The following is a 13,773-nucleotide window of genomic DNA, read 5'->3' on the forward strand; positions in this document are numbered from 1 at the left end:
ATTATGATGAAAAAATATATGTTTTACTTTGCTTAAATGAAATATGGTGAAAGTACACCTGAAATTGTTCTCACTCAGCCTGTTGCCAATTTGACCCTTGTACAGAGTGACATACTTTATGTAGTAGCACATCCTTAGACAAGGCACCTGACATAGCACCATGCATGTGTATGTACAGCTAAATGTACAGCTGTTACACACACACATACACACACGGTAGAAGCCAATATAGACTGGACTACATGCAGGTTGTAGTGAGCAACATGGATCCTCTTTCTGCTGGAATACTGAAGAATTGGATCCAAAATACCTTGCAAAAAGCAGGCAAAGAGTTTTCACTGTGGCTGTAGTGGTCGACAGTACAAAAACACCAACAAAGGTTTCTACGGGAATTATGCATGGAATTATGCAAGAAATCACGAATGGAACTAAGATCGGAGTTACACATATGGAAATAATTCTGGAAGCAAGTGAAACGAAAATGCGAAACTTCGAATAAAACATAATTCCCGTAGAAACCTTTGTTGGTGTTTTTGTACTGTCGACCACTACAGCCACATCTTTTGACTACACAACAATGGAATGTATTAAATACTTATTGGTATTCTTGAGTTCAGTCTGTAAATTGGATTTTTCACCAAATTAAGTTCCTGATAGTGAATTGGAATTCAAATCATCACAAATGTCTGAAATTTGTCCATCTGAGGCTCAGTCTATCTCAAATAGTCTTAGATTTCAGACCGGTTGGCTCTTTGGCTGGGAATTATTCCTGGTCTACATTAGAAACAAGAAGAACCAGCTTGTGAATGGGGCGATCAAGGTAAGTCACTGGGCCCTTTCGTTTACCCTTATTGTCTAATTTCGTGTCCCCTACTGCGAGTTTCACCTTACGAACCAAGTCATCCTTCGATTCATATACCTCAACAATTCTTCCAAGAGGCCATGAATTTCTGGGAGCGTTATCATCCTTGATAATCACTACATCTCCTACTTCCATGTTGCGGTGTGGCTTGGTCCATTTCTGCCGCGCCTGCAGCAGATTAAGGAACTCTTTCCTCCAGCGACTCCAGAATTCATTAGCTAAGTGCTGGACTCTTCGCCAGCGTTTCCGCGCATAGACGTCCTCACGACAGAAGCTTCCCGGAGGTGGAAGGATGATCTTCGTCTTTTGAGTCAACAGATGATTAGGAGTCAGTGGAGCTGGATGAGTAGGTTCATTCAGAAATTCAGTGGTTAACGGGCGACTGTTCACAATAGCTGCTGCCTCACACATCAAGGTCCTCAGGGACTCGTCGTCTAGTTGCTGACCCGCCTGATAAAGCAGAACATCTAGGACTTGACGTATGGAACGTATTTGCCGTTCCCACACTCCGCCCATGTGGCTTGAAGCAGGTACATTGAATTTGAAGGCAATGAAGTCGCATCCTTCCTTGAGGAGAAAGTCCTTTACTTGACCCTCACCGGATTCAGCACACCGCTTGAATTCTGCCTCGGCACCTACAAAGTTGGTTCCCCTGTCACACCTCAGTTGCTTTACAGGGCCTCTCACAGAGATAAAACGCCTCAGAGCGTTGATGAAGGCATCCGTGGTGAGAGCATTCAGAACTTCGATGTGCACGGCTCTGGATGCCATACAAGTGAAGATCAGTCCGTAGCGCTTTAGTTCCTTTCTGCCTTCCTTGATCAACCACGGCCCAAAGCAATCAACTCCAGCATACGTGAATGGTGGGGCAGGGGTAAGACGGTCTTTGGGCAAGTCCGCCATTTTCTGTACTTGCGGTGGTTGTCTGAGTCTACGACATGTCACACATTGGAAAATGAACTTTGAGACGAAGTTGCTGCAACCCAAGATCCAAAATCCCTTCGTTCTGAGATGGTTGATTGTCATACCCCTTCCTCCATGAGCAACATCGGCATGACATTGGGATACGATTAACTTGGTGAGATGTGTCTGAGGTAAGATGGCAGGATGCTTGCTTTCGAATGAGATATCCGACCTTCTCAGACGTCCTCCCACTCGTAGGATGCCATCATCATCTATGAAGGGGTCAAGATGATGCAGACGGTTAGCGGCCTGGCAACGACGTCTTCCTTCTCTTTTGCTGTGACGTTCATTTCCCTCTACTGCTTTCATTTCACCAAGGGTCTGTCTTTGAATCAGCTTTATGATTTCCTTTTCCGCTTGGAGCAGTAGTTCGGTACACAGCGGTTCCATTACAACCTTCTTGGAATCACGTTTTCCATCTCTTTCGTCCCGTCGTGCTTGACAACGTTTCCATAGGTGCGATCTGAGACGAAGACAGTTCGCCACAGCTCTTTTTGCCCGATACCAGCTGGATAGATGATCAAATCTTTCAAGCTCCAGACCGTTTACTTTCTGCAAAGAGGCATGGGTCTCACACTTCACTTCAGGATCTTTAGGGAGAAGGGCAGCTTCCTCTTTCGTCTCGTCTGGGATTTCCTTTTCCCAAAGGAAGTCTGGACCAGTGAACCACTTTGATGCTTCAATTTGTTCGATCATCAGTCCTCTTGAAGCACCGTCAGCTGGATTTGTCTTTGTGCCGATATGCCTCCATTGGGAAGATGAAGATTCGTCTCTGATCTGGCGCACTCTGTTCGCGACGAATACATGATATCGTCTTGTCTCGTTCTTGATGTAGCCTAAGACTACTCGACTGTCAGTCCAAAAGATCTCTCTGTCAATGTTGAGATCTAGTTCAGTACGAAGAAATGAGCTCATTCTCACTGATAGGGTTGCTGCAGTGAGTTCCAACCTTGGTACAGTGACAGTCTTGATTGGGGCAACTCTGGCTTTGCCTATCACCAGTGTACAGTGCACCTCTCCATTCTCGTTTGTCAATCTCAGGTACGTACAGTGGCCATAACCCAAGTTGCTGGCATCACAGAAATGGTGTAACTCTGCATTCTTGATTTCTCCAAAGCCTTTGGGTTTATAACATCTGTCAATGGACAGTCTGTCAAGTTGGAGAATGTCAGCTTTCCACTTGTCCCACTTGGCTTGCAGTATGTCTGATAGTGGATCATCCCATGCAGCGGAACTCCTACACAGCTCTTGAAGTATTAGCTTCCCAGGCAACAAGAGGGGAGCTAACAGCCCAAGGGGGTCAAACACTGACATAACGGTCGACAGAGCACCTCTCCTGGTCAGTGGCTTGTCTTGGAAGGTCATCCTGAAGCGGAACTTGTCTGACTCAACACACCATTGAACCCCGAGTGCTTTCTCGATAGGAAGATGGTCATGTAGAAGGTTCAATTCTTTAACTTCTTTAGCTCTGTCATCTACTGGAACTGATTCTAGTACCTTCCTAGAGTTAGAGACGACTTTGTGAACATGTAGTCCTCCATGTTCACACATTTTCTTGGTTTTTGAAATCAGTTCAATGGCCTCTTCCTCTGTAGCTACTGCTTTCAACCCATCATCAACGTAGAAGTCCCGATGGATGAACCTGGCCGCATCGTGACCTATCTCATCTGCCTTGTCTGTAGCTATCTGTTTCAGGCCATAGTTCGAACATCCAGGGGAAGAGGCAGCCCCAAACAGATGCACATTCATGTGATAGTCCACAGGCTCTTGATGATAGTTTCCATTTGGCCACCAGAGGAATCGCAAGTAGTCACGGTGCTCCTGGTTGACATGAAACTGGTGGAACATTTCTTTGATGTCACACATGAAAGCGACGTTCTCTTTCCTGAACCTACAAAGAACTCCGGCTAGAGCATTGGTCAGATCAGGACCCGTCAGAAGGTGGGAATTCAAACACTCTCCCTGGAATTGTGAGCTGCAGTCGAAAACTACTCTAAGTTTTTTCGGCTCCTGCACCCCGTGATGAGGGATGTACCATCGTTTGCCTGATTCGCCTGGTTCCGTCACCCTTTCAGCATATCCCTTATGAATGAGGTTATTCATTTGCAGGACGTACTGCTCGTAGTAGATGGCATCATTTTCAAACTTCCTCTTCAGGTGGTTCAGACGTTTGAAGGCCACTGATCTATTGTTAGGCAGTAAAGGCGTCTTTTCCTCTTTGAAGGGCAGTGGCATTTCATAATGCCCACTCTGTGTGATGTGGATCTCCTTCTCCATCATCCTAATGAACTTCACATCATTCTGTGAATAGGGTTTTTGTTTCCTATCTGGTGTGAAGTCAGCTTCTAGAAGTTGGATGACATGAAGGGGAGCTATTTCTTCCTTCATTGTCGTTGGACGAACGAAGATCACTTCTGATCGACATCCTTGTAGCTGAACCTCCTCAGGCACAAGTCGCACTGCTGTACGATGGCTCACACCAATTGGATCGTCATGACTGTCAGCATACTCTTCGTTCACTGTGCCAACAATGGTCCAGCCAAGGTCTGTCTGGACTGCGTATGGACCTCTATCATTGGGGGAGTGGATGACAGCACGTGGAGCAAGAGCTTTAGCACAGTCATAGCCTATCAGGAGGCCAATTTCAACACCTTGAGGAGGGGCTATCATGTTTGCAATCCTGGACAGATGTTGGTAGGATCTCGCCATATCAGGAGTGGGGATGTGATGTCTATCTGCTGGCATAATATCTCTTGTGTAAGTAGGAGGGAGGTTGATTATCTTCTTGGAGTTGTTGAAAGCTTTCACTTTAAGACCAGTCACCTTTTCACTTGCTATTCTCTCATTCGCTTTGGTCATCGTAGAGAGTAACAGGTTCACCTCAACTCCTTTAATTCTCATTGCCTCCTTCGTTTCAGTTAGAATGAATGATGTATCTGATTGAGTATCCAGCATAGCGTATACTAATCTGTCCTCATGGCATGATTCATGTGAAAGCCACACAGGAACTATCATTGAGGACTTCGTTGAATGACTGGAGTCCAAATTCGATGCACAAGATTTTGATTCCAGCATTTCCTTGACATCTCTTTCTTTCTTGGCATCCTGTTGCCGTTGCTTCCACTCTTCATCATGCAGAACAGTAGGATGCTTTCCTTTACAGGAAGAGCAGGTCTGTCTCTTCCTGCATTCCTTTGATAGGTGTCCCCTCTTAAGGCAGCCGAAACAGAGTCCATTCTCCCTGACGACCTGTCTTTTCTTCTGCATCGTCTCTGCACTGAAGAAGGAACATTCGGCGAGGTGGTGCTGACCCTTGCAGAAGATGCATGAAGGTGGCCCTTTCACTGCAGATCCATCTTTGTGATTCCGATGCTGGGTTCCTGTCTGCTGAAAGCCAGAAACAGCTGACTTCCTCCTATCCTTTGGTATCTGCAGCGACTGAAGAGAAGTAACAGGGTCACAAGCGATCACAGCCTCCTCATCGATGAAGCTAGTAAATACAGTGAAGGGTGGGAATGTTCCCCACTGATGCCTCCATTCAACGACTTTCCTGTTCCATTTCACGACCAGCCAATCTGGGAGTTTCATCAAAAGCTTCCGGTTTTCTCTTTCATCATCGAGATGACTTAGATGAGGAACATACTTAGAAGCTGTGTCACACTGCTTCAAAAAGTCTCCAAGTCTCCTCAGTCCTGTTGCATCTCGCGCTCCTATCTTCGGCCAGGAGTCAAGCTTGTCACGATAGGCATTGGATACCACAAAATGATCTCCGTATCTCTGTTCCAGTGCCCTCTTAGCCTCATTGTATCCAGCAGCATCTCCGATCATTGAGTAACCTTGCACCAAAGATCTCGGCTCACCAGTGAGATACTTTAACAGGAAGTAAAACCTCTCTCCAGGGGGAATTCCTCGATGCTCGATCAAGGCATCATAACTTCTCCTCCATAATGTATAGTCCAGCGGGTTACCTGAGAATATGCCAGGCTCGGGAAGGGGCAGTCTGTTAAAGCAGAGCAGTTCCTTCAAACTGTTAGCGAGAACTTCGTGAGTACTGCGCTGGTCTGCTGGCTGCTTTTCTTGTGATGAAGATTTAACATCATCTTTCTCGGGGGCACCATCCACAAGGGAGGTATGGTCCTCCATCCTAATCGCTGATTCGACCGGGGGAGGACTGACTTCTTTGTCAAATGAACTAGCCTTTGAAGAGATCGATTCTTGATTGTTGATCCAGTCTTGAACTCTCTTCTTTTCGATGAACGGGAACCTGATTTTGAAGACAGAGTTCCTCCTTTCAACTGTAAGATGATCTTCAAGGTCTCTCTCATTAAAGATGTGTGCTCCTCTTCCATCTCTTCCAGCTTCTCTTCAATATCATCATCTGTATTTGCTGAAGGAGTGAAAGCTGTGAGCTGTTCTTGCGCGGAAATGGCCTTATCCATAGCCTCTTGCACTAGGTTGCGGGATTCTTTGATCACCTCGACTTTGACGTCATCTTCAACCATAAGTTGTCTATGTTTGTTTGCCCTTCTCCTCCAAAGTCGAACGGCATCTTTCCATGTCTTCATGGTGACGTCTGTTTGGTGTTGTAAACCCTTCTCTGTGGGTCTTCTATCCCGTCTGCTACCATCTCCTTCCGACATGATGAAGTTCTCTAAATGGTGGAAGAGTCACACGTAAACGAAACAGCTTCCTAATCAGAAGCCACCTTCGTCGTACTGATAGTGATCTCAGTTTTCAATCGTAGGGCAATTTCATAGCACGAGCTGCGAAAGTTTTTTACTGAAGGTGTTGTTGTTCATAGTTTTCAGCCAAGAGTTTTCGCAGAGAGTTTTCACTGCAACTGATTGACAAACTGCCCCACATCGACGTAAATAAGCACTGAATTGATCAGTGTTTTAGTAGTAGCCATGATAAAAAAATCACGGGCGTACATACTCGAGCAGGATTCGAACCTACGACCTCCTGATCACCGGACAGGCGTCATCTCCACTAGACCACCGAGCTTTCGCCCGACAGCAAGTGTTGGTTCTAGTCCTTATAGCATGCAGCGGGTACTGCTTTATTATTCAAATTTCAGACATTTGTGATGATTTGAATTCCAATTCACTATCAGGAACTTAATTTGGTGAAAAATCCAATTTACAGACTGAACTCAAGAATACCAATAAGTATTTAATACATTCCATTGTTGTGTAGTCAAAAGACAATGGATGCTCATTGGAAGAATATAAAGTGTATGAACTTCTCATTTACATGCTTTCTTCTTGTGTTTTAGGGTCTGAATTCAAGACTATACCATTTTGTATACTACAATGAGACTAAACATAATAGATTATATATTACTTGGTCAAGAATATCTCATGTGTTCTACATGTACCTTGTTCATGTTATAAAGGTTACTACGAAATTGCATTTATGTTGTACTCTCAAAAGGGTATGAAATCGAGACGATAATTAGTCAGATATGAAGGTAAACATTGCATGATTTAATTTTGAGCAGAATAATACATAAATTTGAGAGTCACAAGGAAAGGGTTGATGAGATGTATTTTTGTGTGTATTGAGTATGTGGGCTATTTAAGCCAAAGGTACATTTACTTGTTAAACAATTGGAAATATGCATACTTATGAATGTGTGTACTTGCAGTTTCATCATTTAAGAAATATGAGTCATGAAATTACTCAATTTCCTAATTTATTTTTTTTAATTATAGTGAATTCGAGTAGAACTCATTCAGTTTAATAGGAGTGCATTGAATGTTCGCATATGTTTATCTACAAGTATATACTAGTATTACATGAATTCAATGATATGTCACAAGATTGCTCAATTTGGCAATTCTATGAAATTGTGTCATGTTAAAGATAATTAGGAGTATCTGCAGTTTGATCTCATTTGAATGAATGTGTTAAGGGTAAATTAATTCTTAATTTAAAGGAGCCATGTGATGAAAGTATCATAGTTCAATGTTGGATTGGCTCATATGAATTATTTTATGCAAAATCGTTTGAGGATACTAAAATTGGCAACTTTTAGAATTAATTAGATCAGTAAATTGGTTGCAAATTGGCAACTGATTTGAATGAAAATTATGATGAAAAAATATATGTTTTACTTTGCTTAAATGAAATATGGTGAAAGTACACCTGAAATTGTTCTCACTCAGCCTGTTGCCAATTTGACCCTTGTACAGAGTGACATACTTTATGTAGTAGCACATCCTTAGACAAGGCACCTGACATAGCACCATGCATGTGTATGTACAGCTAAATGTACAGCTGTTACACACACACATACACACACGGTAGAAGCCAATATAGACTGGACTACATGCAGGTTGTAGTGAGCAACATGGATCCTCTTTCTGCTGGAATACTGAAGAATTGGATCCAAAATACCTTGCAAAAAGCAGGCAAAGAGTTTTCACTGTGGCTGTAGTGGTCGACAGTACAAAAACACCAACAAAGGTTTCTACGGGAATTATGCATGGAATTATGCAAGAAATCACGAATGGAACTAAGATCGGAGTTACACATATGGAAATAATTCTGGAAGCAAGTGAAACGAAAATGCGAAACTTCGAATAAAACATAATTCCCGTAGAAACCTTTGTTGGTGTTTTTGTACTGTCGACCACTACAGCCACACTAACCTTAACCCAAACTCTAACCATACACCTAACCCTAATTTTTACTCTAACCTTATCACTAACCAGTATTTATGGGGGGGGGGGGGGGGGGAATTGTCCTTGGGGGTAATTGCCCTGATATGGTTTTCCACAGAGTACTGTAAAAGTGGAAATTTTCGTGGTGTTGAAATTTTCACGTATTTCGATTTCGCGCAACCAGAAAGTGAAAATAAAAGCACGCAAATATTTCTGCTTGCCATATGTTCCCGTACTTAATGTCTTGATTACGCGGAATTAAAAACAAGCGAAACTCTCCTACAGGGCCGAGCACAAAAATGTCCATTTTTACAGTAACACAATTCTCACTCCTACCAAAATAATTAACCCCAACTCCATTCCCAGGAAATTTTTAATTCTTCAATCCACAGTATGAATTTAACCAAGAAGCAAATAATTGAGGTACTTAATTTCACTCCCTCATCTTCCTTGCGACAGCACAAAAACATATCACTCGTCAAAGTAATTGCAGAAGTTACGATGTATGTGGTCACTGTCGTGGATAAACAAACTTTGCTGATGATCGCTGTAGAATGAACCGTGTTGCTTCAGTAATTGACTGTAAAGACCATCCCTGGAATTTTCTACTGTGGCTGCCTGATAACAAGTCTTGTCTCAACAGTGATATCACCCATTTCTGGCCATTATTACCAATACAGGCTGTGACTATCTACATTTTTCTCCTCTACGCCTGGGTATGGTTAGAATGGATTCCTTGCTGCTAGGTTGGGCAAGCCTCAAGCAAACCATGGGCAACTTTGGGTTTTTTTTCTCCTGTTCTGTGTGCCTCCCCCCCCCCCCCCCAAAAAAAAAAGCATATGATTTGAGTGCATACAACGGGGAAAAAAACGTCTCAACATGTGGCGGTTGGAATTTCAAAATGGCATACGCATGCCTTTTACTTCCCTGTGACAGTGAAGAGGAAGAGGACCAACTTTAAAAACATGAGACTACAAAACCCGAACTGAAACTGATTCTTGAATACTTGTTTATATGTTTTCACACATCGCTGGCAGCTGCCTTCTAAACCTCAGTGTGCCCGCAGAAAAATAGAGGGGGGGGGGGGGGGAGATGAAAAAAAAAATCATAAAACAAATTAACCAATGAAAGATAGCCTCTTCTCTTGTTGTTTCACTTTCTGAATGAAGAAAAAAATGTAAACACCATCAGTTTTGCATCCCAGATATATAAACCGTTTTGAGTAAATAAAAAAAAAAGGCATGTTCTTGAAGTTCATCCCACACAAATTTCCTAGAATATTGTTCTCTTATTCGAAGCAAATAAAACTATTTTTTTAACTAAGGACTGTAAGCTTACATCCCAGTCATTTTCTGTTAAAAATATGAAACCCTTTTTCTCTCCATTTTCTTTTTCTTGTAAAAATTTTTCACAGGTATATCTAGGCATACATCCACAACATTTTCTGTTCTTAAAAAATGATACCCATTTCTTTCCATTTGTTTTTGTTTTTGTTTTGTTTAAGCAGGCATATTTAGGCTTGCATCCAGCTCTTTACTGATTAAATTGAATGAAACTATGTTATGGAAGTAAACCATACTCCTTGCACACCATCCCAAGCTTGCATCCAAGCATGTGCTTTTCCCATCCAATGAAAACCACATTTCTTTAACACCTGTAGGCTTGCATCCCAGCTGTTTTCTTTTCAGGAGTAAATGAGTCCCCACTTTGCAAGCAGCCTGAAGGTCAGTTTACACCCAGCACGGTAACGGCAATGGTAAGGTTTTTCGCTATTGCGCAAAAAGGAACCATGTCTGGTTCTGTTCCAATATCACTTCCCTGCTAATAATTTTGTTACAAAATTAATCTTCAACTGGTGATTTTGTTGTTCTTGACTTTGACATAAGAATAATATTTTGGGTGATTTTGTACCAAATTACTGAATCTTTTTTTTTTTTTTTAAAACAGAACCAGATATGATTCCTTTTGGCATACCACAGTACAAAACCGGATCGTTGCCGTTAACGCGCTTGGTGTAAATGGGCCTTTAGACTTGCACATCCCTGCTGTATTTCCGGCTGCATCACCACGGATGGAACACCCCAAGTGAAAGAGTTGTAAGAGGGGGGCTTGGGATGGGGATGGGAGAGAGTTAGAGAGACACCTACCGGAATTGGAGGCGTTGCGGGTACCGGCGCTGGTGCAGTACGCTTCGATGACCTTCAGTATCCGATTGTCCTCCTCAAGTACTTGGCTGTCCAGCTTCTGGATGATGGCCGAGTCGACGCCCTTGTCATTCTTACTCTTGTCTGCTCATCCACATTGATGCACATAACATGGAAGATGGCGATGGTGGATGGAGGAGAAAGGAGGTAAAAAAGAAAAGGAATACAGAAAACGTAACTTTTTGTTAGTGGTATTGCCTGGAATTTTTCATTCAGTGGAACAAAAAAAAAAAAAAAAAAAATTAGTAACTTCTTTCAAAAATGCAGTTAACCAAATTCTGTAAAATGTTGTTGCCAGATGTGTCACTTTCTCCTCTTTGTTATCTTGACCTAGTCTGCCTTTAATATCATTACCAATCAGGGCAGAATTTCAGAAAAGATGAATGAAATCACAGACAGAGCAAGAGTAGAGATGGATATACAACAATATTTTTAGAGAAATTGTATTTTGTGTTGAACATATGGAAACAGTTCTTATTACATTTTTCATGCCAGAACACACACATAACAGACCTCATATAACTTTGTCATTACTAATAGCAACCAGTTTGTACATAAAGTCACTAGCATTTTCAGAAATAGTCCTGAAAGGGTAAACTTAATTTTTCTTGAGCGAGTATAAATGTTTCAGAAACCTGTCCAACAACAACACCCCCCCCAAAAAAAAAAAAAACCCCAACCATCTCACTATCTTGTTTTTCACTGTGATCATTGAGTCTTGGTTAAGTATAAAAAATGCATAAAGGACATGTACACTTTTGAGTAGACTCCTCTACCTTAGAGATCATAACGTGAACAACGATGTGACGCTGGAAGTGGATGCCAATTCCTGACACAAATACCTATAGGTGGGACTGACCTTTCTTCTTGCTCGTTTGCAGCATGCGTCGCTTGCCCTTGGGACTCTTGCTGCTCCCCTCCTTGCGCGCCCAGATGGTCACGGGGTTGACGGGCGGGGCCGGTCGGAGGCAGGTGATGACGTTGCCGTGCCGCATCACCATGGGAACGGGCGAGCTGAGGTCCCGTGCCCCCTGCAGGATCGGACTGCTGCTGGTGATGTGGTTAGAGTCTGGTTGGGCTGCCTTGCACGTTGCCTTGGTTACGAAGAGGCAGATGGGAAAAAAGGTAAGCAAGGATTTGGAACAGGAAAAAAAAGGGGGGAAATTGTACAAAAGAAATACTCTTAAATATGAAAGAGGTATCCTCCGATCAAATATGTTTGCTTTGACTTGTTTTAAGTAATCTTACCTACACACTATAACTGAAATTAAGGCCGCATAACTGTCCTTTTTAATTTCCTTATTTGTATATCACTTGAAACTGGTCAATGAGACAATGTTATACACAAACACTTGAAACTGAAAGTATCAAACTGACAAAAGATATGCATGCTCATAATTCTCAATTAATGGGTGCTCATCAAGGCAAAGAGTGAATAGAAAAACTGACAAAACATATGCACGCTCATTTATTTCTCAATTAATGGGTGCTCATCTAGGCCACGAAAAGAATAGAAATATGAAAGTACATCAGGATCAATAAACTCATTATGAAGTCAAAATAAGAGATGCTTAACATACACTACACTTTGGCTCAGACACTCTGTACATGGTGCATGTCTGCTTTACTGAAATGAAGAGAAGGGGGCGGGGTGGGAGGGTTTAGAAATTTGGTGCCAAGCACCTGTAAGCAGTTTTCTGACTTAAGGAATGAGGGGCAAAGAGTTCCGGAGATAGGGTGCTGCACAAGAAAAAGTTGGAATGCAGTTCTCACATCATTCCATCTCCTTTCTCTATTTTTTTAATTTCTCTTTTCTGGGATGTCTCTCTGCAGACTAGGGCGGCCTGTCATGAACATTCCCCCCTCTTCCTGTTTGGCGTAACATTGTGTGACTCACAGCAAAGCTGGGAGTACGTGACCTGATATTGAATCTTTCAAAAAAAAAGAGGAAAAAGACTCAAGAAATCGGCAGCAGGTTGAGTAGAGAGGACGTGCATGGATTGACTTATGGATTGACTTTTTGGAGTGTGGTGTCATCTTTGGACCGTTTGTAAGACTGCATTTTGGATGGCTTGTCATTGACTTTGGTCAGATGATACAATGTATAGAAAATATATGTAGGCAGATAGATAGATAGATAGATAGATAAATAGATAAATAAATAGACAGACAGACAGACAGATAGATAGATACATGTAGATAGAGAGAAAAGCTCTAATGATTCACACAAAATCTAGGAGGTCAAAAAATAAATAAATAAAATGAGAGAGAAGCAATTTGGGAGATATTTAGGCGTCGCATATATCTAAATAGATAATAACATTCCCCACATCAGGGAGGTCCTTATATTCCATTTTAAAGACACAAAGAAATAGATGACTATTAAGAAGCCTACTGAAGGATCGGGCAGACTTGGCAGCTCCAAGACAGATTGATAAATGGATTCATGGATGGAGAGATGGAAAGATGGATGGATAGATAAACGTGACCCGCTGCAACAAAAGGATCCGAAAGTCGGGGGAGGACAATTTGCTGAAAATGACATGACATTATTCCCTAACTCTTCCACTTTAATGTCACATAAAACATGACTCATAAAAGTACTCCGTTGCGGAGATATCGATGATTTTATTAGCACATGTCAAGTGGTTTAGGAAATCAGCGTTTCGAGAAAACCGCCTTCAAAGTTTTCTTTCCGACGCTATCATGATCAAGGGGAAGCAAGACAGTTTTCACCGTTTGACAATAGAAGGTACGCTCCTAGCAACCTCCGCGATGTTCATTCAAGCTTAGCACCAGCGGTCTACGCACGACCAATCAGTGACCGGGATGCCACGCACTGACCAATGAGATCACTCTCTCGTTGCTAGGGGCGGAGTCTAGCTGCAGCGCTAAATCCAAATCTTCTGACACGTTTCATTTCTGGTGAAAGTCGGAAAATCATGGCCCAGAAAAACGCCATTTTCTTGCCTTTCCGTTGATCATTTAGCTTCGAAATTTCAGCAGATGATAGAAGATACATTCAACTACAAAATTATGTCAAAAACAGAAATCCAAACGTTTTGACGGATTTTGATCT

At 42.3% G+C, this 13,773-nt stretch overlaps 1 protein-coding gene across 1 annotated transcript in view; it reads right to left on the reverse strand.

The window, feature by feature from the left end:
* The window catches only part of LOC140244304 (rho guanine nucleotide exchange factor 7-like), an 89,630-nt gene that overhangs the window by 18,078 nt on the left and 57,779 nt on the right, over positions 1-13,773 (reverse strand). Inside the window, exons 13-14 of the mRNA XM_072323947.1 lie at positions 11,554-11,772; positions 10,638-10,778 (exon numbers count right to left, since the gene is read on the reverse strand). Coding sequence (XP_072180048.1) covers positions 10,638-10,778; positions 11,554-11,772 — 360 coding nt within the window. The remainder of the gene's footprint in view (positions 1-10,637; positions 10,779-11,553; positions 11,773-13,773) is intronic.

The sequence above is a fragment of the Diadema setosum genome, chromosome 21 (assembly GCF_964275005.1).
Source record: "Diadema setosum chromosome 21, eeDiaSeto1, whole genome shotgun sequence".
NCBI lineage: Eukaryota > Metazoa > Echinodermata > Echinoidea > Diadematoida > Diadematidae > Diadema > Diadema setosum.